The following is a 24913-nucleotide window of genomic DNA, read 5'->3' as shown; positions in this document are numbered from 1 at the left end:
CAACAGCAATACAGAGATTTAAAGCACAAGACAGAGTGAGTGAATGTGGGTGCAGTGGTTAAGCATTGCCGAGAAACCCATCTAACATCTACCAGTTTAGAGACAGGAAGCTCAAAGTATAATTTTTATGAGTGTCTAATGGTTCACCCTCCAAGCTAATTGGAAATACAGTCATGAAGAGAGCTTCATCCATTTAATATAACTCCAACTGTATGTACTTAACTGACCCGCTAAAAATGAACCAAAAATTATTTGTATAAACTGCTTAGCAACATAAATTCAAAATACAGAAAAAACTTTTCAATAAAACCAAAAGTAATCTTTGAGTTACATCTGTAAATCCAGTAGCTGGCTAAAAGCCAAAACTATAATTGACTAACTAGCATGACACAGTTGTGCTCAGGGATCAAATTTTCAAAAGCACCTAACTCCCATTTCCAGACGTGACTTAAGCACCTAGACCCAGATCCTCACCTGTATTCCCATTGATTTAAATGAGAGTTAAGCACCTAAATACCTCTTTCATACACAGGAGCCCCATTCAGTAAACTGTATGGACCTCAGTTTATTGCAGAGGCAGCAGAAGTGTGCTTTGAATGGGGGGTGCCGAACAGTGGCCCTCTGCATGGGAAGCAGGCGGTGGTCGGGGTGCCAGTGACAGGACGAGGAGCGAGGGCAGCTACTGAGCCTCAGCAGTGGGAGCATTTTTCTACCTGCTCCCTGGCCTGATCCCAGGCATTATAGCATCTACTCCAGCCTTCCAAGTCCTGCTTTTACCTCGATGCCACTTGCAGGGAATGTCGCACAAGGGCAGAAACATAGATCAGGGACATTAGCTTCCACTGCCCTCTTGTTTCACTGCCCCTCATTTATCTACCACAGAAGGACTGAGTCAACACGTATAGGATTCTAACCTGTAGAGTCTAGGTATTTCATACCTAATGCTTAGCCAGTCCCTCTTGGCAAGAGTGAATATCGAAATACGTTATAATGGTAGCTGTAGCTGTGGATGAAATGTACTTAACTGGACCCTGTTATCCAAGAGGATTATCAGACAATAGATTACTGGTAATCATTAATAGATTATTATTTGTGTCATAGCAGCATCCAAAAAACCAACCATAAATTGTGCCACTTCCATAATAGACTATGGAGCAGATCGTTACCTGGTGTAAATCAGCAGAGTTTCATTGAAGTCAATTTACACCAACTGAGGATCTGGTCTTGCAGTTTTAGGGCATTACCCTCAGTAGGCCTAAAAAAACAAACAAACTGGGGAGGAATATCTTAAAATTTCAGTGTCAAGATGGTTGTGTGGGAAAGACTTACATACAACTGCAAACAAGCAATTGTTAAAAAAGAAAGAGATGCAAAAATATTCCAGTAAGATTCTTAGCTGTCTTAATATTGAGTTTTGATTGCTGCTTACTTCTTTCTTTAGAACATTCTTTGTTTCTTTCTCTCTCATTTTTTTCCTGCTTACTTTAGAGAATTCTTTAGCTGATTTGGATGAAAGTTTAACTCTGGTGAGTATCTGGCCCTGGAAAAAAGAGAAAAAAAAAAGAAAGCTTTTTGATATGTTACACAATTACTAAGGGCTGGATAAACACGAAATGTTTTATTATTTGTATTCCAGTAGCATCAAGGATATGTCTACACTGCATACTAAGCCTGAACTCTGACTCAGGTTTGAGCCCAGGCCTCCCTTCTGTCCACACACAAATCAGTCTGACTCGGATAAGCAAGCATTCAGGACCCAGGTCCTAGGACTCTGGTAGGGAGTTGGGTTAGAGCCCAAGTCTCATTTGACTGAGGTTGAAGCCCTGTCATTTTGCAGTGTGGCTGCAGCTCAGGTTACAGACTCGAGTCAGAAGGTCTGTGTAGTGCAGTATGGACGTGTTAGCATGGCTGTGAGACCAGGTTCAGCAACTGTAAGCCCAGGTTTACAATGCAGTGTAGATACTCAAGCCTGGGCTTAGAAATGTTCGGTGTGTCTATGCTGCAAAAACAACAAAAAAAAAACAAACCCAAATACCTGTGACAGTGAGTCTGAGAGCCCAGATCTACTGTCTGGGGCTTACAGGGCTTGTACTATGGGGCTAAAAATAGCAATGTAGATGTTCCCACTTGGGCTGGAGTCTGGACTCTGAGAGCCAGTGAGGGGGTCTGAGCCTAGGCTCCAGCCCAAGTGGGAACATCTATGTTGCTATTTTTAGCCCTGTAGTGCGAACCTCATGAGCAAGAGTCAGTTGACCTAGGCTCTGAGACTCGCGGCTGTGGGATTTTATTTTTTTATTTTTTTTTTGTGTTAGATGCACCCACCAAGTCTGTAAGCCTGGGTCCTCTAGGCAGTTCTGTGATATAAACACATATATCGATAACAGTAAGTGATAGTCCCTGCCAAGAGCAAGCTGTTGATAGTTGTATTTTTGCTATGTTTGCCAATAATAAAGCCCTATTAAGTGCTAATGTCCCTGAAATTTTTTCTAAAATAAAAATTGTTTTCTAAGAAACAGTCAGGTCAGTTGCATTGTTAGATAAGAATCAAAACTACTCTTTTTTCCCCCATGTTTTTGTTCACATATATGAAAAAGGGTTAATTTCTAAAATAATCTGAAAGATTCTCACAGTCTGATTTTAAGTCCATTGCAAAATAGATATTTTAGGGTGAGTGGCTGCACTTACAAATTCACTTTTTCCAGTTTTCTTCCTCTAATTGAGTCAGTGTGCATCTCTAGTGAAGTCAGGGGTAGACTGCTAATAAATAGAGGCTCCTAGTAGAGCTATATTTATCTATATCTATTAGCAGAGACTGCAAAGGGGGAAAGAGATAATATTAAGGGCTACTGACTCAGTGAAGACTCTTTAGTCTCACAGGCTGTAGACAGACTGACATTTTTAATGCCCCTTGATTGCAAGCAGTTGCAACATACCAGTTCTTCTAACTGTGGAAGAGCCACACCTTGTAGTGGTGACAAAGACAACCGCACACTTTCATGTTGCCACTTGTAGACCAAGCTAATAGCAAAGCGCCCTGCAATCCTCACAGTGATGTAGTCATTAACCTAGAGTAAGACAAAAGAGCAGTCATGTTCTATACCCAATCTTCATTTTTATGGCCCAGGTGGGAGATGCTGCATAGTGTGACCTCTCCAAATGTTAAAATGGGATTAGCCAACCCAAATGATGTTAGTGATCAGCCTTTTCAGTTAAATGTTGAGACAAATTCTGGTTTTGTCTCCAAACAAAGGTTAATGATGTAAAGTTAGTTAATATGTATATAGGGTGACCAGACAGCAAGTGTGAAAAATCGGGACGGGGGTGGGAGGTAATAGGAGCCCATGTTAAAAAAAAAGCCCTAAATATTGGGATAGTCCCAATAAAATCAGGATGTCTGGTCACCCTATATGCATATGAATTCTGGCCAGAAATGACCCCAGGCCCCTTGCACAGATTATTCTTGTCCAGGACATGCTAATCTGGATCATGCAGAGGCAGGAAGGTACGCACTAGTCATTGTTTAGTCAGGGAACATATGAGAAACTTTAAGCCAGAGATCGGCAACCTTTCAGAAGTGCTGTGCCGAATCTCAATTTATTCACTCTAATTTAAGGTTTCACGTGCCAATAACACATTTTAATGTTTTTAGAAGGTCTCTTTCTATAAGTCTATAATATATAACTAAACTATTGTTGTATGTAAAGTAAATAAGGTTTTTAAAATGTTTAAGAAGCTTCATTTAAGATTAAATTAAAATGCAGAGCCCCCTGGACCAGGGGCCAGGACCAGGCAGTGTGAGTGCCACTGAAAATCAGCTTGCGTGCCGCCTTTGGCACACGTGCCATAGGTTGCCTACCCCTGCTTTAAGCCAACTCAAGAAAGTGCCTTTGCTTCTTGAGATGTGTAAGACCTATGGAGTCAGGCACAGATAAGCAAAAAAGCATTCTATGCTATGCTTGGCATTTGGGCTTGGTTGTAGGTGTGGATGAGCAGAACTTAGACAGTATCTGGTGTCTAAAATGTGTTTTGCACTTTTCAGTTGTACAATATATTGTCACAAATCCATGGTCTTCTAGGACTTCATTGTTGTCATTATACTGGAACATCATGGCAACAGCAAAGAGGGAACTCAGAACCACCCACTACAAAACCACACCTTTGTACCACCTATATAAAAGGCAATCTGTTAGCTGTACCAGACCTATCACACACATTGTGTGTGATTGTTCCCAGCTGCTCCCTCATTTAGGCTGCCACCTAAGGTAAGGTGAACTGAGAAATGAAACTGCTTTGTGTTTGTTGGCTACCTGGCATTCTCATAGACTCATAGACTCATAGACTCTAGGACTGGAAGGGACCTCGAGAGGTCATCGAGTCCAGTCCCCTGCCATCATGGCAGGACCAAATACTGTCTAGACCATCCCTGATAGACATTTATCTAACCTACTCTTAAATATCTCCAGCGATGGAGATTCCACAACTTCCCTAGGCAACCTATTCCAGTGTTTAACTACCCTGACAGTTAGGAACTTTTTCCTAATGTCCAACCTAAATCTCCCTTGCTGCAGTTTAAGTCCATTGCTTCTTGTTCTACCATTGGAGGCCAAGGTGAACAAGTTTTCTCCCTCCTCCTGATGACACCCTTTTAGATACCTGAAAACTGCTATCAGGTCCCCTCTCAGTCTTCTCTTTTCCAAACTAAACAAACCCAATTCCTTCAGCCTTCCTTCATAGGTCATGTTCTCAAGACCTTTAACCATTCTTGTTGCTCTTCTCTGGACCCTCTCCAATTTCTCCACATCTTTCTTGAAATGCGGTGCCCAGAACTGGACACAATACTCCAGTTGAGGCCTAACCAGCGCAGAGTAAAGCGGAAGAATGACTTCTCGTGTCTTGTTTACAACACACCTGTTAATGCATCCCAGAATCGTGTTTGCTTTTTTTGCAACAGTATCACACTGTTCACTCATATTAAGCTTGTGGTCCACTATGACCCCTAGATCTCTTTCTGCCATACTCCTTCCTAGACAGTCTCTTCCCATTCTGTATGTGTGAAACTGATTGTTCCTTCCTAAGTGGAGCACTTTGCATTTATCTTTATTGAACTTCATCCTGTTTACCTCAGACCATTTCTCCAATTTGTCCAGATCATTTTGAATTTTGACCCTGTCCTCCAAAGCAGTTGCAATCCCTCCCAGTTTGGTATCGTCCGCAAACTTAATAAGCGTACTTTCTATGCCAACATCTAAATCGTTGATGAAGATATTGAACAGAACCGGTCCCAAAACAGACCCCTGCGGAACCCCACTTGTTATACCTTTCCAGCAGGATTGGGAGCCATTAACAACTACTCTCTGAGTACGGTTATCCAGCCAGTTATGCACCCACCTTATAGTAGCCCCATCTAAATTGTACTTTCCTAGCTTATCTATAAGAATATCATGCGAAACTGTATCAAATGCCTTACTAAAGTCTAGGTATACCACATCCACCGCTTCTCCCTTATCCACAAGGCTCGTTATCCTATCAAAGAACGCTATCAGATTAGTTTGACATGATTTGTTCTTTACAAATCCATGCTGGCTATTCCCTATCACCTTACCACCTTCCAAGTGTTTGCAGATGATTTCTTTGATTACCTGCTCCATTATCTTCCCTGGCACAGAAGTTAAACTAACTGGTCTGTAGTTTCCTGGGTTGTTTTTATTTCCCTTTTTATAGATGGGCACTATATTTGCCCCCTTCCAGTCTTCTGGAATCTCCCCCGTCTCCCATGATGTCCCAAAGATAATAGCTAGAGGCTCAGATACCTCCTCTATTAATTCCTTGAGTATTCTAGGATGCATTCCATCAGGCCCTGGTGACTTGCAGGCATCTAACTTTTCTAAGTGATTTTTTACTTGCTCTTTCCTTATTTTCTCTTCTAAACCTACCCTCTTCCCGTAAGTCTGTCGTGCTCTTGAATGGATACCTTGTATAAAGTACTAATCACATTGCCAGTAGTTGTGTGTCAAGTAACAAGCAACAAAATCTGACCTGACATGTATGTGGTTGGTAGATTTGCAAATTCTTTTCTTCAAGGCACACTTAAGGGCTTTGGCAGCAAATGTTTAGGGTGACTGCTCCTTAGTAAAGCATAACTCCATTGAGCTGTATGAAAATGTTCCAGGAAAGTTTTGCAGAAAGCATGTGGATATTCTTCTTATACAAGGAAATGTCCAATTTTAAAGTAATAATTTCTTTGCCTCAGTAATGTCTTGTGGCAGTGAGTTTCGCAGGTTAATTCTGCATTGCATAGAAAAATATTTCCTTTAATAATATTTTTAAAATTGTTTTTTTATTTACTAGGGTGTCTCCTTGTTGTTTTATTATGAAAGGGTTAACAGGAGTGCCCACTTGATCTTTAAACCATGTAATGGTCTCATGTCACCTCTTATTTGTTTCTTTTCTTAACTGAATAGTCTTAATCATTTTAATTTCTTGCTATACAGAAGTCTTTGTGTCTCTAGTAGTCTTTGCTGGCCTTCTCTGGACTTCTTGATTCCTCCTATATCCATTTTGAAATAGGGTGACCAAAATGAACAGAGTATTCAACGAGAGGGTATATCATTGGCGTACATAACGATGTTAAATTTTCAGTATTATTCTCTATTCCTTTCTAAATACAGCCCAACATCTTATCTTCTCAACCCACAATTGTATTCAAGAGAGCAAATATTTTCTTTCAGCTGTCTATGATGATGCTTAGGTTTTTGACAAGTTAATTTAAGAATCTATCAACACATGTAAGCGACTTTTTCACCATTGCCGTGTCAGCATTAGTGTGCCTTTATGAGGCCACTAAGTATTAGGAGTGGACAATTATCCTTCAGGCTAGCAATATAGATTTAAGGGATAGTTGTTTTCTCTTCTTTCCTAAATACAGAATAAATTATGAATGGGAGTTGGGGGGAAGGTGATGGAAGCTGCTAGGGCTGGGAGAAAGTGCAGGGAAAGTGAGGTATGCACTAGGAACCTTCCAGGGTGGGAAAGATGCTGCTGCTCTTGGCAGGTGCTGTCTGTGAAAGGAAGGCAGAGGAACAAGTGAAGTGTCACTCCAGTTTCCTCTCCTCTCCTTCCAGTCATCCTCTAGGAGGCAGTATTAAATGGAACTGAAAGCTTTTCTCTGTACGAAACTTTAAAGTTTAAACTGATATGCAACTGGGTTAAAAAAAACCCTCAAAAGACACCTTTTCTTTTCCTACCAACTGCCTGAAAGTGTCCTCAAACTTACGCTGTGGTGTTCTGTGTAATTTTCAGGGCCTCTCTACCAAATGTATCCCTGATTTTTACCTTAATTTCAAGGATCTTTTAGCATTCTGGGCCTGGTCTAACAACCACTGGAGTCAGTGGGAGTCTTTCCATTGATGCCAATGAGAATTGGATCAGCCCTAACGTTAGGTTCAGCAGCTGTTTGCTATTAAAAACACACAAAAGATTCATTAAATGAGAACTCACTTGTGTTTTAACAGAGGAATGAGAGAATGTTCTAAAACACTGTTCCTAGGTGCATGGATGAGCTGGTGGCCTCAGGAAGCCACGAGCCCTTACACCAATTCTCTGCAGCTTTGAGTAAGTTACTTACCCTTTCCCTGTCTGAGATTCCACATGAGTAAAATACAGACAGCAACACTTACCTTGCTACACCTGGATTGTTGGGAGTGTTCCTTAGTTATTCTATGTAAACATTTAGAAGATGGAAAGTGCTAGGTGGTATTATCCTTGCAATTAAATTTGCCCTTTGGGAAATGTCTTTGTTGCAAAAGGAGAGAACAAAAACAGAAAAATCAAGCCGATAAATATTACCTGCATTACAACTGGATCACTAAGCTTTCCCACCTGAGGCCATCTCCATTCTCTGACTATTTCTCCATCTTTATTAGTCACCATGCCTCCTTCCTGATTAAACATCATTGCGATGACGTTACTGTAAACAACAGCCAGAAACACAAAGCCAGTTTTAATGGTTTACGTTAGTAAAATGTGAACAGTTCCAGAACTTCACTTTGATCTAAGTGTTTTTAATTAACATAATAACTTTGCACATGCAGCACTTCATTGTGCTTTTCAGACGCTACACACTTGTAAGGCAGATATATATTATCCCAGCTTTACAGATGAAGTAGTGAGCCAAAGCAATGTTAAATGGCTGTTTTAATAATTAAAATGAAATATAAGAATGTATGAGAAACAGATTACTAATACTTGGTGAGTTTTAATACTTATTTCTAGTGCACTAACAAGAACACTAAAATTCTTCAGATGCCAGCCCAACTTGGAAGGAAGAAGAAGAAAATAAGGAAAAGATAGCCACTTTATCATTCCAACCAATCGATCCATGTTGTTAAGATTCCTGAGTTGCTTTTTTGGGGGCACACTTCTATGGTTTCCCATTAGTGTTTATTAGCAACAATAAACACCCAGTTACCTTTATCCTTGGCACAAACACATTAGCTGACCTGCTTCAATTGAGTATTCTGAGAAGATGTCACAAATAGCAGAATAAATGAAGTAAGATAGAACTAAAATTAACATGCTTGAGTATTCTGAGAAGATGTCACAAATAGCAGAATAAATGAAGTAAGATAGAACTAAAATTAACATGCCAAACAATATGGGAAATATTTTCAATTAAGGGTTTCATTTAATTGAATTTTACTAAAAATTGTTTCTTAATCATTATTGTTCAAAACAGATGTGGTCCAACAACTCTACAAAAATATTTATTCTAGTACAAAGGGCCAAATTCTGGCCCAGTCAGTAAATATTTCCAAATGGGTTCAACAGCCCCCCTCCTTCCTGCCACAAAGGCACACAGATTATCTGTGGTTTGACAAATACTTAAGAAGAACATTCATCCAAAAATGCATTTAACAAATAGTATTTGATTAATTCTTTCTCTGATATTCATGAAACAGTGTAGGTTAAGTAGGCAGGGGTGTGTGTGCTTTCTTAAGAACTGTGCTAGGGAATTCCAGTGGGTAGCGGAGACTGTGGGATAACTACCACACTGCAATGCTCTGAAAATTGATGCTAGCCTCGGTACTGTGGACGCACACCGCCAACTTAATGCGCTTAGTGGGGACACACACAATCGACTGTATCAAATCAATTTTAAAAAGATCGACTTCTATTAAATCGACCTAATTTCGTAGTGTAGACATACCCTCAGACAGTGATCTACGGCATGTCCCTCTGCAGCCCGTGTCATGGAGGGCTTGCAGAGCAGCCTTTCTTCAAATGTTTGAAGGAACCAGGATTGGGATGAAAAACTTTTGCCCAATGTCTCCATTAGTGTGCGTGTGGATTTTCTGGTAAGTGCATGTGCCTTCTGCCCTTAGAGAATTTGGCTGGTGGTTGTTATATCACAATACAAGTTAGGAGCCAAATTTTAAATGACCTTCATTCAGCTTCAAAATTTGGCTGATGGAAGTTTTTGGTAGTCCTATATCTCTGACTTATATACACTGTCATTCCATCAGTGTGAGTAAATCAGGAGTATAGGAGCAGAGAAACTTGTTACCCAAAATTGTAGCTGCTTTAGGCTTTTTTAGGGGGGATGGAATATAATTTTAATCGTTAAAAAACAGTGGCATAAAGAAAAGTATGATTCAACCCCATATCTGCAGCTGTGAAATCGAGTTGCATCATTCACTCTGATTCATAGTGGCTGCGAGCACTATCTTCCATAGTACCTTTTACTGCAGTACCAACCTTAATATACCATATGCTAGCAAGTGCTCTGAAATATATCTACCCACCTGTTATGAAGGCAAATACTGCCATGTCCAAAAGGAGTAAAGGTTCCAAGTATAGTCTGATCTGGAGAGGCAGTGAATATATTGGTGTACACACCACCACCTGGGAGATCAGAATAGCTTTGGCAGACTGCAGGATGCCCAGAAGGATAGCTGAAGGTGCAGTCAAGGAGTTTTACTTTTGGCTGATAATGTGAACTCTGGCCTCAATTTGTGATGTGGGTTATATGCACGGGAGTAAGAGAGGATAAAAGTCCCACCCTTCTTACAGATCTTGGGCTGCCTGGATCGTGGGTTCAGTAGGAGTAGGTGGGGCTGCTTGCCTTTTCATCCCTTCCCCAGAGCAAGGGAGCAGGGAGTGGTGGAGAATGGATGGAGTCTTGACTCAAAACTCCATGCTGCTGGTTGAGTCAGCAGAGGGTAGGTGGTAATTTACGGTTGGTAGAAGACAGTGTTAAACTGCTACACTCCCACAAGCAATAAGGAAATGAGGGAGGACTGGGGACTCTGGGGCCTCTTGGGGCTTCTGCAGAGATGGCAGTGGTGGCTTTTGCACTGTCCCTTAGCAGTACTTAAAATCACAATCCAGCCCCCAAAGTATAACTGATAAAGCTCTATCCATGTTCAAAGGATTACATTTTAATTAATTACATTGTATCTCCTGGAGGATTAATGTATTTCCAATGAACAATTCACTACTACTATGCATATGGTTTATTGTCTCAAATCACCACGTGGGAGGCCTGGAGTGGGAAGCAATAGTACACCTTGTATATGTGGAAAGCAGCCCCTCAGAGTGGATGTTCTCCATATCTCTGAGTTGGTGGTACAAAAGAGTTCTATTGCTCACAGCACACTTCTGAACGTTTAGAAAAGCATGTGGCTGCTACAGCTTTAAAAATGTGGACAAGGGCAATGGCAGCCCAGAATGATGGAGAAGGGAAAAGCTTTTGCTATTAAATTTCCTTTCATTTGTTGCTAATTGAACATAGGAAAGCATGTGAAGACAAGGTTTCTGATCTCCTTCCCTGTGATCATCTAAAATCAACCAACCTCTGCAGTAGTCAGAAAAAGCAGACAAAGAGTCCCAACTACAATAAAAACCTGATTATCTGAGCCCCTTTCATCCACAACTCTCATCCCAATCTTGGCTATAGCCCCTTTATCTACTCATACTTTATACACCTTTTCCCCCTTATCGGCTTACAGGGTATAACTGTTGCCATCCATCCATTTCTTTGAGTTATAGTTTTACCTACACCCCATGCACACAGTACAGAACAAGGGGCAAGATTTTAAAACATTTCCCAGATGGTTTAGGTGGATTGGCTGGTAACTGTGAAGAACAATGTTTTCTCCTCAGTCCAGAGCAACAGACAAGGTTAATGCCATTAGGCTCCGTACTCAGAAACTTTCCTTCTCCCTTTTTTGACTTCTCAAAATTTGGAACACTATCCCTTGATTCCAGCCATGGATCCACTCACACATCTGCTTCCTCCCCGTTCTCCCCTGCAGAGCCTGGATCCAATGACTATTCTGCCCTCATCCCTTGCATTGATTAGCAGCTCAAATAGCATGCCGTCAGGTTCAAAACTTAGTGGCATATATCCAACACTCAGCCCTCCTCCCTGCCTGCCCCTCCCCAGCAGCACTAGCAAGACATAGAACCCCCTGGGTAAAAAAGGACCTTTCCTTGACTCGTCACCATGCAAGCCCTCATGCATGCAGTGGCCTTAAGGCCTCTTCTTCACACGTATCAAGAAGTGGGAGGGATGGGCAGGAAAAGACCCACTTTGGAGCTCCAACCTGTTTCTCCTCCCTCATCTTATCCCCACTCATTGACCAGTCAGTTGAATATTAACATCTGTGAATGAAAGGGATTCCTCCAGCCTGTTCCACTCCAAGCTAGGAAATGGAGGTAGGCTCCTCTGTTCCTCCATCTCTCTCACTGTTCCAGAGGCTTTTGGCTGTCTGGTGAATGTCGAGATCTGATGACCTGGGGAAATGGGAAGGGAAGTCTTTGAGTTTTGGTCTGATGCTACACAGCACCAGGCAGGCTGCGTTCTAATCATTAACAACTGAATCTTCCCTCCCTTTCATCATGACGTAAAGGTAATCAGAGGTCCAGGACCTTCCTCTCACCTCTACCCTGTGATAGCTCAGGCAATTGAATCCATGTACTCAGAGGAGGAGTGAGTGAAGTGTTAGGAGAAAGGGCCCAGAGTCCAAAAGCAGCTCACCACATTGGTAATAGTGCTCATGTTTTTGGTGGGCAGAGGGAATGGGAGGGCCCAGGACCAGCCCATAGGGCAGATGTCTACTTGCTCCATCCGGATGTGACTCTGTTATTGTGCATATCACTGTTACCATTTCAGTGCAGGCCAAGAAGTAGATAAACAAAATGATGATGTCTTGCTCTTTTAAATTTACCTATGATTTAACGCTTCAACTAAACAACTTCTGAATCCTTGTGTTTTCCCTCTTGAACCCCTTCCCAATCCCTCTGACCATTGCTATAATTCACTTGTACTGTATAAACGTAAAGGATATTAAATCAAAGATGAGCCATCAATCAGCCCATAATGCAGTTTTCGTAATGCTGGGTCTGCCTGCTTGATTGTTGGTATTTGGGGTTTTCCATTCAGCAGCTCAAATAAGGTCTTGCAGGTCTGCCCCTTAAATTTCTTGGGAATATTTTCTCTCACAGTATCACCATAATGCCGGAGAATGACTTGTCGGTCAAATCCTGCTTCTTTCAGCTTAGATATCTGATCGTTTCTGTTTAGACCGGGAAGAAAAAAAAAACAGACCTATAATAATGATAATTTCTCAGTGGGTTAAATCCCACCAGCCTTACCCAGCCAAAACTTTCACTAATTTAAAAATGTTTGTCCAGAGTAACAGCTATAGGATTTGCTTCAATATTTCCCCAATACTAACTTAATTGGACATCAAATCATTTAGTCAGGTTTGACAATCTCAGCCTTAGATACTCAGTCATCAACTGCTGCCATTGCTAAAGGGCTGTCAGTATCTCCCCATTGTGTCTTGGTAATACCAGCATCTCAGTGATGTGTTTGTACTACTATAAGTAGTGGTACCTACAGTGTACCACTGAGCATGACATCATGTGAATAGTTTCCAGAAGGAAGAGTTTCTGATTTAGAAGACTTGGCTATTGTGTCCTTACCTAGACAATGGCAAAGTTGCAAAGCTTATTTTCACCTATGGTATCATAAAAGTGTGCCCTATTTTTTCCTTGTCCCCACATATGTCCCCCTTCCAATGCAGAAGAATTTGTCAACTCCACCAGTTGTAGGCCGGGTCAAGATAAAACACCAGATGCCCAGCTCCCCCTTCAACACAGGGTGCTAGATTTCTTTACAGTTAATATAAGTAATACTTTGCATTTTTAAGTAGTCTACCATCTGAGGAGCTCAAGGATGAATTAAGTCTCACAAGCTAATTATTAAACCCATTTCACATATGGAAAAGACAGAGAGCGCTCAGATTACTTGCACAAGATCACATACAGGCCTGTGGCAGAGAGGGAATTAGAAAGAAGCCAGGGAGCAGATCCTCATCTGGGATAAATTGTTATAAATCCATTGATCTCAGGGGAGCTATGACAATTTACCCCTGCTAAGGATCGGCTCCCAGTTCTCCAGACCCCCCGTTCTTGCCTGTTAGCCACTAAACCAGTGTTGAGTTTCCATATGCCTCTCATTCTAGCTTTCACTCTACTTGCTCACTTTAATCTTGTGACTGAGAACAATAAAAAATGGTACTCTTTGTTTTTGACAAGATTTCTGTATATTTCAATATTCTAATTGATCATAAGAGCAGATAATCACAGCCTACAGGGGGTTAAACTAAACCAAAATGAGTAGAGATAAATTTTAGTTCTACTAGTCTTCAGCCAACATTATTTTAAATCAGAGTTGACATTATTTTAATAATCTTTGTGTTTGTATATATTATACTTTGAGAAGATCTCAAAAAGAGCATATTATCTCAAAAGCTTTTTGCAAATAAAGTTGTTAGGAAGGAAAGGCACTATGAAAGAGATACTGAAACATTAGCTCGTAGACGTTGAAGGTGTATTCTTGTCTCTGAGCCAAGTTTTCTTACATTTTCAGTTGTTACAGAATATCAGGGTTGGAAGGGACTGCAGGAGGTCAACTAGTCCAACCCCTAACTCAAAGCAGGACCAATCCCCAGACAGATTTTTTCCCCGATCCCTAAATGGCCCCCTCAAGGATTGAATTCACAACCTTGGGTTTAGCAGGCCAATTCTCAAATTGCTAAGCTATCTCTTCCCCCCCACCCATATATAGAGATATACTTATCTCATAGAGTTGGAAGGGACCACAAAAGGTCACTGAGTCCAGCCACCTGCCTTCACTAGCAGGGCCAAGTACTGATTTTGCCCCAGATCCCTAAGTGGCCCCTCAAGGACTGAGCTCACAACTTTGGGTGTAGCAGGCCAATGCTCAAACCACCGAGCTATCCCTCTCCCTGGAACAAAATAGGGCTTAGTATTACTTTTTGCTGACCAGGCTAAGTATAAACATTCAATAACATTACATCAAGTGCTTTTGCACTTGGCCCAGAAATCTGGTGGTAGCACAATGCATTGCAACGTGGAGATCAGGATTTCAGTTCCAAGTTAATGGGCCAGCAGGGTCTGCAAACCCTGCAGAGGAACCACATTCAGCTCCTATGGAAGGGAATGCTTTGCCCTGCTCCAAGGGGAGACCTTCCTGTTTGATGAAGAAGCAGCATACATAGTTGCTCTTCGCAGCAAGATGGACAGGTCAGCTGGCCCCATTTCGCTGGTGGGGGCACTCAGAGGGTAGACCCTCCACCAGCTGCACATAAACAAGTATAGCTGCACATATCACTTAAATTATCAATATAGAGGAGACCTATAAGATTAACATTAAATATGAAAACTCATTTTTTGCAGTTTTGCAAACGTGTAAAATACAGTTATTGGAAAATGATCTACAGCTATTGCTCTAGAGGCCTGAGTGCAGCACTACAAGCAAATTCTAATCTTTTTTTTTTCACACCAATTCGCCAAGGGACCTTGGGTCAGTCATTTGAATTTTGCCTCAGTTTCCCCATCCATAAAACAATGACAACAAACCTTTTAATGACAACACAACGATTAATTAGTGTTTGTAAAACACTTAAATTTAAAATCCTTAGCATTTATTATAATGATTACATACACTAGTTGCTAAAACCACATAACCATAGTCTTCATAATCATTTTTATCCAAGATATACCAGCCTTCTTACATCTAAAGATGTATATGATATGACACTCAGCAATATGCTGACTTGTCAGTGGAATATTAAAATATATAATAACTGAGATTTAGAAACTGTGCTGTAGTTAGAGTTACACACACAAACCTTAATTAACTGCTTTTATAAACAGTTAGTATTTATATTTAGTAATTATCTTAACTCTTCATTAAATCTGGCCTGGCTTATCAAACTAGTACCTACTATTTAAAACCTTTAGACTCTAATTTTCCACCTTGCCCAAATGTGGCAGCTTCAGGGAGCTAGTTGCAGCGCACTGACTCAGGGCCAGCCAGTCTTGGCATAAATTGGAGCAGAAGGGCACAGCAGAGCTCAGATACCTCCTGTCCCCAGACCGCCCTGAAACCTCCCAGCTTCCCTCTTATGCTGGCAAAGGGAGGTGGCTGATGTAGCAGAAGGCTACAAATTCTATGCCAGCAAAGATTCCCTCTGCACAGTGACAATACTCTGCTGGAATCTCCTGGGGTTTAAGGACACTTTGTGCTGTGTAAAACACAAAAGTGTCAAGTGTAAGCAACGCAAAGACGCCTAAGTGAATCAGGGAATCCAGGCCTTTGGGTCTGATTCTGCAGTCCTCCTGAGGCCCTGAGTAAGGACAGCAGGCTTGAGTTTATGGCATGCTGTGGAAACCCAGAGTGGTATTTTTAGGTCCAGATTGTAAAATGTATCTAAACAAGCTGTTGTGACTGCTGCTGGAGATTAGTGATAATCTGAAAAGATGAATCCTGACCTGTCATTACCCCCAAGAAATGCCTCTGCTGAGGTAGTAGTTGTTAGAAGATGAAAATTCAAATAAAAGTGGATTGCTTCTTTATAGGAATAGTGAAGTTTCAATTGATTTCTCAGAATTTTCAGAGAAATATTGCTCTCAGTTCAGATTGTTTGAAACATCTCCCATCATTTCAATTCTAATTCATTTCTAATACCATTGCTATATATTGTATATATTAATCCCCAATATGAATAAAGGGACATAGAAACCCCTGCTTAATACATTTGTATCTGAGCTTGTCGTAGTTTCTCCACCGCCCAAGCAAAAGGCACTTTCCATTCAAGATCTTCAGACTTAGAGTCAGAATGCAGGAAACGCCAACCTTAAGAAACAACACAAGAGCTCAGAATTAGATATAGCAAAGGACAGAGTGGCATTTAGGTGTCAGTCCCATCCTAAGGCATTCAGCAATAACAATATATGGCTCATTGACATGATTTTAAAAAATTATTAAGTCGCAGGAGTTGTTTATGTTCTTAACCAGTGTATTTGCTTTGCAGAGTACAATGTAAGTAGGCAGGAAAGTGCCTTCCAAACTCCTTCAGTTGAAAAACAAAGAACAAAGACATCTATGGAGACGAGAGCCTCAAATGACTGGATAAGTCTGATAAGCTTCAGTTCAGCAGTTTATCTGAACACCAAACCCTCTGAAGTTTATCAGTCACTTTTCATTTTCCCGACAACCTGAGCGGCCTGGCATTGCTGCTCAGAAGGGCTGAAGGCAGCCCCCAGTTGAGTCCTTAAACAATACCCCAAGATTTAGCTAGAATAGGGGTAGGCAACCTATGGCAAGTGTGCCGAAGGCGACAGGTGAGCTGATTTTCAGTGGCACTCACACTGCGCAGGTCCTGGCCACCAGTCCGGGTGGCTCTGCATTTTAATTTTAAATGAAGCTTCTTAAACATTTTAAAAACCTTATTTACTTTACATACAACAAGAGTTTAATTATATATTATAGACTTACAGAAAGAGATCTTCTAAAAATATTAAAATGTATTATTGGCATGCAGAACCTTAAATTAGAGTGAATAAATGAAGACTCGGCACACCACTTCTGAAAGGTTGCTGGCCCCTGAGCTAGAAGTTGTCACTGGAGAATCAAGCCACATCTACACCATTGAATCAGTAGGGGTGCAGTGCTATGAACAGCATTAGGGCAGTCTCTATACTACCTTTCATTTTGGATACATTTCTATCTGGTGTCCACCATTGCAGCTGCACTGTCCTCTGTGTCTCTATTACACAGTTCCCAGCTCAGCTCCCTGCAGTTTGTGGGTGTAGTTTCAAAGGGCCTTATTAGAGCTCAAGGGATTGTGAGAGAAGAGGTAAAACGCCCACAACTCCCTAAGAAGCTCAGCCATTTCCACAGCATTTTCTCAGGCCCTGGATGAATGGGCAGAGTTTGATCTGTGTTCAGTCAGACAATTTTCTGATGCTCCTAGTAAAGTAACAGCCAAGTGCCCCAGAAGGCCCAGCAGAGATGATGGAAGGTGTATGTAGCTACAGCCAGCCAGAGAATGAGCCCAGCAACAGATGGAATTCATCTGCAAGGTTCAGCTTCCCTGATTCTGTGCACCACTTCACAGTGAAGTTGGCCAGGTGACAGGCTGCTTTTGGGTCAGAACTACAGGCACTGGATAGTGAGATCAAGTGGTTTGGGGCGGTCTAGCAACAATGGCTGTAGAACTTAAACTTGCAGCAACAGACTTGCTGAATGGAAGTTCCTTTCCCCAAAGAAAAGGGTGGAGATTGCCCTGAGGAAGCTGGTTACCCCAGAGAGTTACTGATTGGTTGGGCATTAGTATGGGGTTGGGAAATCCACAGTAGGTACTGTTGTGGTGGAGGTTTGCAGAACAATATGCTGAAGGGGTGTGTGATCAAGATGGCAAATGATCCAGAGATCAGTGAGAATTTTGGATAAGTGGGCTGCTTACCTATGCAGGAGCTATGGATAGAAACTTCGTGCCCTTTCTGTGCATCCAGCAATTCATTAAGCCCAAGAGCATATTAACAGAAACGGATGCCACTCGGTGTTGCTAAATCATCATGATTATTTCTTTATGTTCACCACGCATGATGCCAGAATATCCAGTGACTCTGGGCTTTTCAGAAAAGAATAGTGGGGCCCATTCATCCCACCCCACAACATAGAGGCTGAGTGTGCTGCCTCTGAAGCCTGTTTGTTCAGCCTTGTCCAGTCCAAAATGTAAGGATCACAAGCAGAGAGTCATTGTCAAGAGGCCACCAGATGAACTCCATGGCAGGTGAAGGGACGAAAGTGGGTAAAATGACACTTTTTCACAGAGCAACATTTTTAAAGAAGTCTAATGAGTAACACAAAGTAAAACAGGGCTTCACTTCAGATTATGTTACTGAGCCATACAATACACTGTGATTTACATTAAAGTCAGTGCATTATGGATCCCCTTAATGGCAAAAGTTATGGAGCACGTAAAGGACCAGAAAGGTTTTAGCAGAAAGAGGGTTAAAAACCCATCCCAAAAACAGTGAACTGTCCTGCTTTCTGCCAACAGAGATAAGTGAATCTGCAAGTGCTTCTCAAGGCTGATGAGCCTCATTGGCAGTGGGCAACTCCTTGTGGATGGGTTGAGTATCTAAATCTGTAGGCGTGGAGCTAGGGCAGAGTGTGATCTGGGTGGCTTGTTGGCTCTTGATTTGTATGGGAATGGAAGTGAGGCTTTAATCTGAGGCAGCATCAATGGCTGTGCCAAGCCTTCTGTTTAATATTTTGTAGGAAAGCAGAAATTTTCTAATCTTCTATAATAAACCTCACCCACACAGGTGCTTTAACTCAACTCAAATATGCAGAATCCCTTGCCTGTTTCACAGCTGTTCTGACCAGCTTGTCACAAACACTTAACACCAAAGATACAGAAGGTGTACAGTTTCCTCTAAAAATATCTACTGACTTTGGGATTTTAGCCTTGTGTATGCAGAGCACCTTACCTCTTTCCTCAGACAGTTTTGATGACAGTGAGAAACTGATTGTGACAGGTAAGTGGGTATCATGTTGCGTAACAGGAGCTAAAGAAGAGGAAAAAGGGAACAGAGTGCTTGTAAACATGCTTTGTAAACACACCCGGGGCAAGCTAATTTCTTAAAAAAGATTTTTTCTTTTAAGCAGAAAGACTGCAATTGCCTACAAAGAGCTAAACAAGACTTGTCCAAGACCAATGGACCGGCACTAATTATTGTGATACTGATGAACTTTCTTGGCCCAATATTTCATTGCTGTTTCACTCACCTTGAAATGGGAAACTGTAAGCGCTTTGATAAATGGTTTGAAACATTGCCTAGTTTCGCTGTAGCTGTTACACTAAGTGTTTGTACCTCTAACTTTAGCTCCAAGGCTATTTCACAATGTTCTTCTCAATACTTCTCAGTGAGTCACAACACATCCCTGCACAGCCAACAGGCACTCTAGCCTAACAGGAAGAACTTTCCTTTTTCTAGCTGCTCCAGTGTGGCCACCTTCTCTAACCTAAATATTAGAGTGAAACACAGTTGCACATTCTACTTGCCTTTGTTTCCTAGAGGCTTATTTGGTGCCATTTCAGGATTCCTTTTCTCCTTTGCACAATCTGCAGGTAAAACACTCTTCTTGCGTTGACCTTTTGCACATTGAGTCATTTCATGATCCATATATTCAGACCCCGATGCCAGGTTCTCACACTCTTCTGATGCTTGGCTTTTCCCTGATCTTATGCTTTTGTATCTTAGGGACTGCTGATGCCTTTTACTGTAATCAGCACCTTCAGTGAGCTCCTTCCAGCTGTAGTTCAGGAGATTTACAATTCCCCGAGGGAAAATAATGTCATAGCTAGCACAGAGCTGCAATATTTCTCCAAGTTCATGTAAGATGGTGGGAGCCATGTATTTATATTCATCCAACAGGCTCGGCTGTATTTCTTCATCTGCTGGAAGGACTGAAGGCATTTGAGATAGCTTTGAGCTGGGAACTTCACTGCTAGTTTTGAATAGGGAAGCGCCAGATATCTGAGGCAGAAATGGATATTTCTCTCTTCTTGCTGTTTCATCTTTTAAGAAACTGTCTTCATTTCCTTCCACATGTTCTGCTGTACATCCAGGATTCCTGAATTTGACCAGGCTGGGGAAAAGATATTATACCTTTTAAGTAATAATTATTTTTGTTAAATAATATAACCAGGGAGAATACACAGTAGAAAGATGTCCACTTTGCAGTCAACATTCCTGCCTACAATCTCAGCAGACAGGCCAATGATTGAATGGACATGGATCCTGTGCTACTTTCTCACCCCCAGAAGTGGTGCTTCTAGGTCAAGCTGAAACATTGACAAGGTTGTATGGTGAAACTTAACAGAACTATAGCAGCGGCTGGAAGACTTTGGATCACTTAAAATAAATTCACTTACAATAACTATGCCTGCCCCTATTAATAATGACACAACTTTATTTTGTCACACACATTGTTTTCATAAACAATTTCCTCTCTCATAAATAAAATTAATATCAAATAAGTTAAAGGTTCTGCCTTTTACAGATGACTTCCATAAAACTAGGCTCTGGATGTCCAAGCAGGGCTTTGCAGGTTGTTAGGTTTTATACACACACTTTTTTGTTTATTTTTTTTCACTTTAGAAACATGTGAAATAACAATACTGGTCTTCCCTGGTTGTGGGAGGTATTGGAGCATACTTATTTGAGCTCTCACTCCTTAGTTGAAGGGGTAAAGGTATTCAATCTTTAAAAAAAAAAAACCTATTCAAAATAGGTATTAACAAAGAAGGTTCTAAATCCCAGTCCTGCAAATACTTATGAAAGTGCTTAATTTTAAGCACAATTAGTTTCAATGGGAATGTCTCACATACTTAAAGCTAATCTGGGTAAAATGTTGAGAAATACCAAAGTGATTTTGGAACCTGAATCCCGTTTTCAAAAATGACTTAGGTGCTGAAGAGCTTCAGTCCCACTGAAAGCAAATAGGCTCCTCAGTCTCTTTGGTGTTTCTGAAAAATGTATCCTCTGACTAAAAATCTCTTTCCCTCTCTGTTGCTCAACTTTGACTCCTGTGATGTCATTATTTCACTAGTTCTCTATTCACCATAGAGTCTTCCAGGACCGACAAAACCTGAATTTCCAATGCAAAAACCAGTAAGTCCTCTCCCATCCCCATCTTTTTAAAATGACCATCCCTGTCCATCCTTTTGTAACTTTATATTTAATAAAGAAGTAATAGGTTTTTTTAAAAGGCACACGACCATTTTATTTCTTTCCAATTCACCTTTAACTCTTACAATCTTAGTGCTTGTAGCCAATAATGCCATATGGAATGCCAGTACTGAGCTCTGTAGCAAAGTAGCAGAAATTCATGGAAGCATCATTCAACAAGAATTTCATAAATCATTTACAAGGTATAAAGTGGACTTGTAAAGGCGCATTAAACTAATAAGGGTTTCATTAGCATGCCAATGCTGGAGATTTCTCATTAATTTGTGCCAACTAATAGGGTTTTCCAGGCAGGTGTGTCCATCTGTCTGCAGGAAAAATATCAGTTTTAAAAATGAAAACAAATATTTATGTGAAGCACATTGCCTAAAGAATCCACTAGCAAAAACTAATTCACATCTTTCAAAATATTCACCCCTCTCCCCTGAGGTCATGAGTAGTCAGAGCGGAAATCTGACCCCTGGCAGAAGAATCACTGCTCTGAACTATCCATCATTCCACGCTGCTTCTCAATGTCATTGTAAGCTCCACAGAGCAGGAATATTTTCATCATTATTATTATCTGCTATTGCGTATTATGGTAGTGCCTGAAGATCCCAACCAAGAATGTGGCCACTTTCTGCTAGCTACTGTGCAAACCTCTAGTAAGAAACAGTCTCTTCCCAGAAGAGCTTGCAATCATCATACAGTGTGTTTCTCTAGGGATACTTAGGAGAACGCGTTTGCTACATTTGCAGAGCTGAATTGTAACCATTAAAGATTTTAGGTGCAAACTCATTTTCTTTTTACTTTAAATAAATTTTAGGTTATCATTGGCCATTCCTGGCAGTTTTATTAGATTTTTTTTAAGTTATAAACAATTCATCATATTGAAACAAACTCAAAGGGAGATTTTTCAAAGGCACAAATGGGAGTTCAAAGAAGTTGGGTGTTTTCAACCCATTTCTCCCTTTGAACATTTTCTTCTCAACTACTAATTGGTGGAAACTGAATCACATGTATTGCCACTGGCATCATACGAACTCCCTTACCTGGGAATAAAGCCCGTGGGCTGAGAATTTGTGGTGAGTGAATTGAAATCAGTGGGTGGTTCTTCTGGTATTTTCTTGCCCCGCTCTTTTGTTCTAGATTTCAGCTAAAACAAAATATATATTTTGGATTAAACATGTAAATGCTGGGGGGAAAAGAAACAATAATGTGCTAAAGATGAAAGAAAATACCTGGTCAAAGAAATATATGGGTCCTGGCTCCAGGGTTACAGGCAGTGGCATTTTCTCCTTTTGTTCCTAAAAGGATGGAAACATGGTTATGCCAACAGAATGAGGGAATGAAAAGTGTTAGTATTTTCTGCAATATAATTAAGGTAACATTATTGTTTTCATTGTGAGACCCCAAAAATCTTCTCCAGTTAATATAGAAACCACCGCCATAGGAACAGCAACAAAACATTGCATAATTAATTTTTAAAATCTTTTAGCTGTGTTTAAAATTATATGAAATTCAGAAAAATTCAGTTTATCAATTTTTGATAAACTGAATTTGTGTTTGTACTGCTCTAGACTAGCTTCGGCAACTTCTTGAGGCATATTATCTGTAATGACTTTTCTTTTGTTTATTATGTGGATAAAAATGTAAAAATGGCAGAAGGTCTCATTTTGAGATGTGACTATCAACTTGTGCATACACAAACTTTACCAGATAGAGCTTTTATTATGCCTTTTTCACAGATATATAACAAGCATCTTAAATATATATTCAAGATTTATATTTTTCAGGTATCTAAAAGGGTGTCATCAGGAGGAGGGAGAAAACTTGTTCACCTTAGCCTCCAATGATAGAACAAGAAGCAATGGGCTTAAACTGCAGCAAGGGAGATTTAGGTTGGACATTAGGAAAAAGTTCCTAACTGTCAGGGTAGTTAAACACTGGAATAGATTGCCTAGGGAAGTTGTGGAATCTCCATCGCTGGAGATATTTAAGAGTAGGTTAGATAAATGTCTATCAGGGATGGTCTAGACAGTATTTGGTCCTGCCATGAGGGCAGGGGACTGGACTCGATGACCTCTCGAGGTCCCTTCCAGTCCTAGAGTCTATGAGTCTATAAGAAATATTGTTTCAAGTCTAAGGCCTTGATCCTGGAAGGAGCTCCATACAGATGGACGCCTCATACAAAGTCAATGGGTCTCCTCTTGGAGGCAGGGGTCTGACTGCATGGAGCACCTTATTGGAGCAGAGCCTAAAACATGTTTGTGTAGAGATGCAGAAATACTGAAATAGCTATTTATCAGGTAAACAATCTGGGAATTTTAAAAGTGTAAATCTATACAAGAGACTGGAAATTATTTTGTCAGTTATGTAACATTAATCTTATCACCATTTAAAAACAATTGTTCGTAAATGAAATGCAAGGGAGGGTGCATCTGCAAAAAAGTCGACCAGTTGAATACACAAAGATCTGCATTTGAACATGCACATAGACAGATGTTCCCCAGTTTGTGTGTAAAAATGACAGTCTGTGCACTCCAGTGTATGGGTTTTGCAGCAAGATAGGGGGACATGAGTTTTCACAGATACACTCATTGCGCTCTTTGAAAATCTGGCCTCAAAATGATATCAAGATTGTAACAAAACTGACACAAGACAGGAAAGTCAGAATTCAGGTTGATAGGCTGCACATAAATTGTGGCTTGGTGAAAAAGGTATGTGCCAATGGTTAGAATTTAGAAAAACAGGCTGCCAGGATTAAGTCTGAGTTTCTTGGCTTCTGTCAATTGTGTCACTTTTAATTTTGATTGCATATACTTTTTTCTGTTTTAAATACAAGTTTTGAAAAGGAACTTTTTCAGAATAAAAAGAGTCATTTATTTGCTCATGCAACAAACTCAAATATTTTAAACAATATTTATAATTCTCATAATTAATGTTATTGATTATCTTAGTTCAGGATAATCTAGTAGCAAATGTAGGATCCAGCTCCCTTCTCTATGTTCAGAAATGAGGGTGAGGAGAAAATCTCTCTCTCCCTCTCTCAGAGTGAGTACAGTACATAAAAGACACTTTCTCTGGTATAGTAAGCTTCTTTCTTTGTCAGACATCTACTTTTACTTTGTCAGACATCTCCAGTCTTCAGAGCTGATGCTGAAGTCTTTACTCGTGTGAATAATTTCACTAGTTTCAGTGGGTTTTACACGTGAGTAAGGGCTGCAAGTTTGGGCCCTAAATTTGGACGAGAAATATTAAAATGTCATAAACACGCAACTGAATGAATGAAATCAGCAACAGGAGTACATTTGATAAATACATTCATACTGCACTTCAGAGTTGGATGTAGACTGTTCATTTCCTATTCCCCCTTCATTTCCCTTGTACAATACATACATAAAGGACATCTCCCTTTCTTGGCATAAATATAAGACTTGAATGAAGAAAAAAGCATAACATACCCTGAAAGAAGCCTTTCCTTGAAGAACAGAACTTCTTTCACTAGTAAAATGATGCAAATGCAAACTGCCTCCTTAGAAAGAGAGAAAAGGAGGTGTGTCAGTGTGCTGTCTTTCTACACAGAGTTTAAAGTCCTGTTGCTTAGTAACCACATACTCTGGACTGTACTCAACTATAATCCCTTTTCTTAACTTCTCCAGCCCATGTATGCTTGTGTCTGGAGAGTTAGCTTTAAGTCCCTTCCTCCACCGCAAAAAATTGTTTTCATGTATTTCTTTCTCAAGACTCCACACTGGCTCTACCATCCAAACAACACAATTTTATTTGGCTGCTGTCA

The 24913-nt window shown here is 40.6% G+C and overlaps 2 protein-coding genes across 2 annotated transcripts in view; both read right to left on the bottom strand.

The window, feature by feature from the left end:
* The window catches only part of LOC115644325, a 64172-nt gene extending 54228 nt beyond the window's left edge, over nt 1-9944 (bottom strand). Inside the window, exons 1-4 of the mRNA XM_030548519.1 lie at nt 9801-9944; nt 7846-7966; nt 2934-3065; nt 1430-1540 (exon numbers count right to left, since the gene is read on the bottom strand). Of these exons, the coding sequence (XP_030404379.1) occupies nt 1430-1540; nt 2934-3065; nt 7846-7953 (351 nt within the window). The 5' untranslated portion in view covers nt 7954-7966; nt 9801-9944. The remainder of the gene's footprint in view (nt 1-1429; nt 1541-2933; nt 3066-7845; nt 7967-9800) is intronic.
* A 2402-nt stretch (nt 9945-12346) lies between these two features.
* LOC115644990 lies at nt 12347-24657 on the bottom strand. The gene is made up of 7 exons (XM_030549408.1): nt 24579-24657; nt 22356-22421; nt 22167-22270; nt 19449-20035; nt 18874-18951; nt 16129-16228; nt 12347-12575 (listed from the first exon to the last, which is right to left on the bottom strand). Exons 2-7 carry the CDS (start codon nt 22404-22406, stop codon nt 12347-12349), a joined length of 1149 nt encoding a protein of 382 aa, XP_030405268.1. The 5' UTR covers nt 22407-22421; nt 24579-24657.
* Between the last annotated feature and the right edge of the window lie 256 nt (nt 24658-24913).

This window comes from Gopherus evgoodei, chromosome 1 (assembly GCF_007399415.2).
Source record: "Gopherus evgoodei ecotype Sinaloan lineage chromosome 1, rGopEvg1_v1.p, whole genome shotgun sequence".
Classification (NCBI taxonomy): domain Eukaryota; kingdom Metazoa; phylum Chordata; order Testudines; family Testudinidae; genus Gopherus; species Gopherus evgoodei.
Note: the sequence above shows the minus strand (reverse complement) of the source record. Positions and strands in the feature narration are given on the sequence as shown.

Excerpts from the sequence above, each read along its gene's own strand:
- LOC115644990 (XM_030549408.1), bottom strand. The coding sequence starts at position 22,406 with ATGCCACTGCCTGTAACCCTGGAGCCAGGACCCATATATTTCTTTGAC. Across the intron at positions 20,036-22,166 it reads CCCACGGGCTTTATTCCCAG|CCTGGTCAAATTCAGGAATC; the intron begins GTAAGGGAGTTC and ends TCTTTTCCCCAG. Across the intron at positions 12,576-16,128 it reads CGACAAGCTCAGATACAAAT|AAACGATCAGATATCTAAGC; the intron begins GTATTAAGCAGG and ends CGGTCTAAACAG.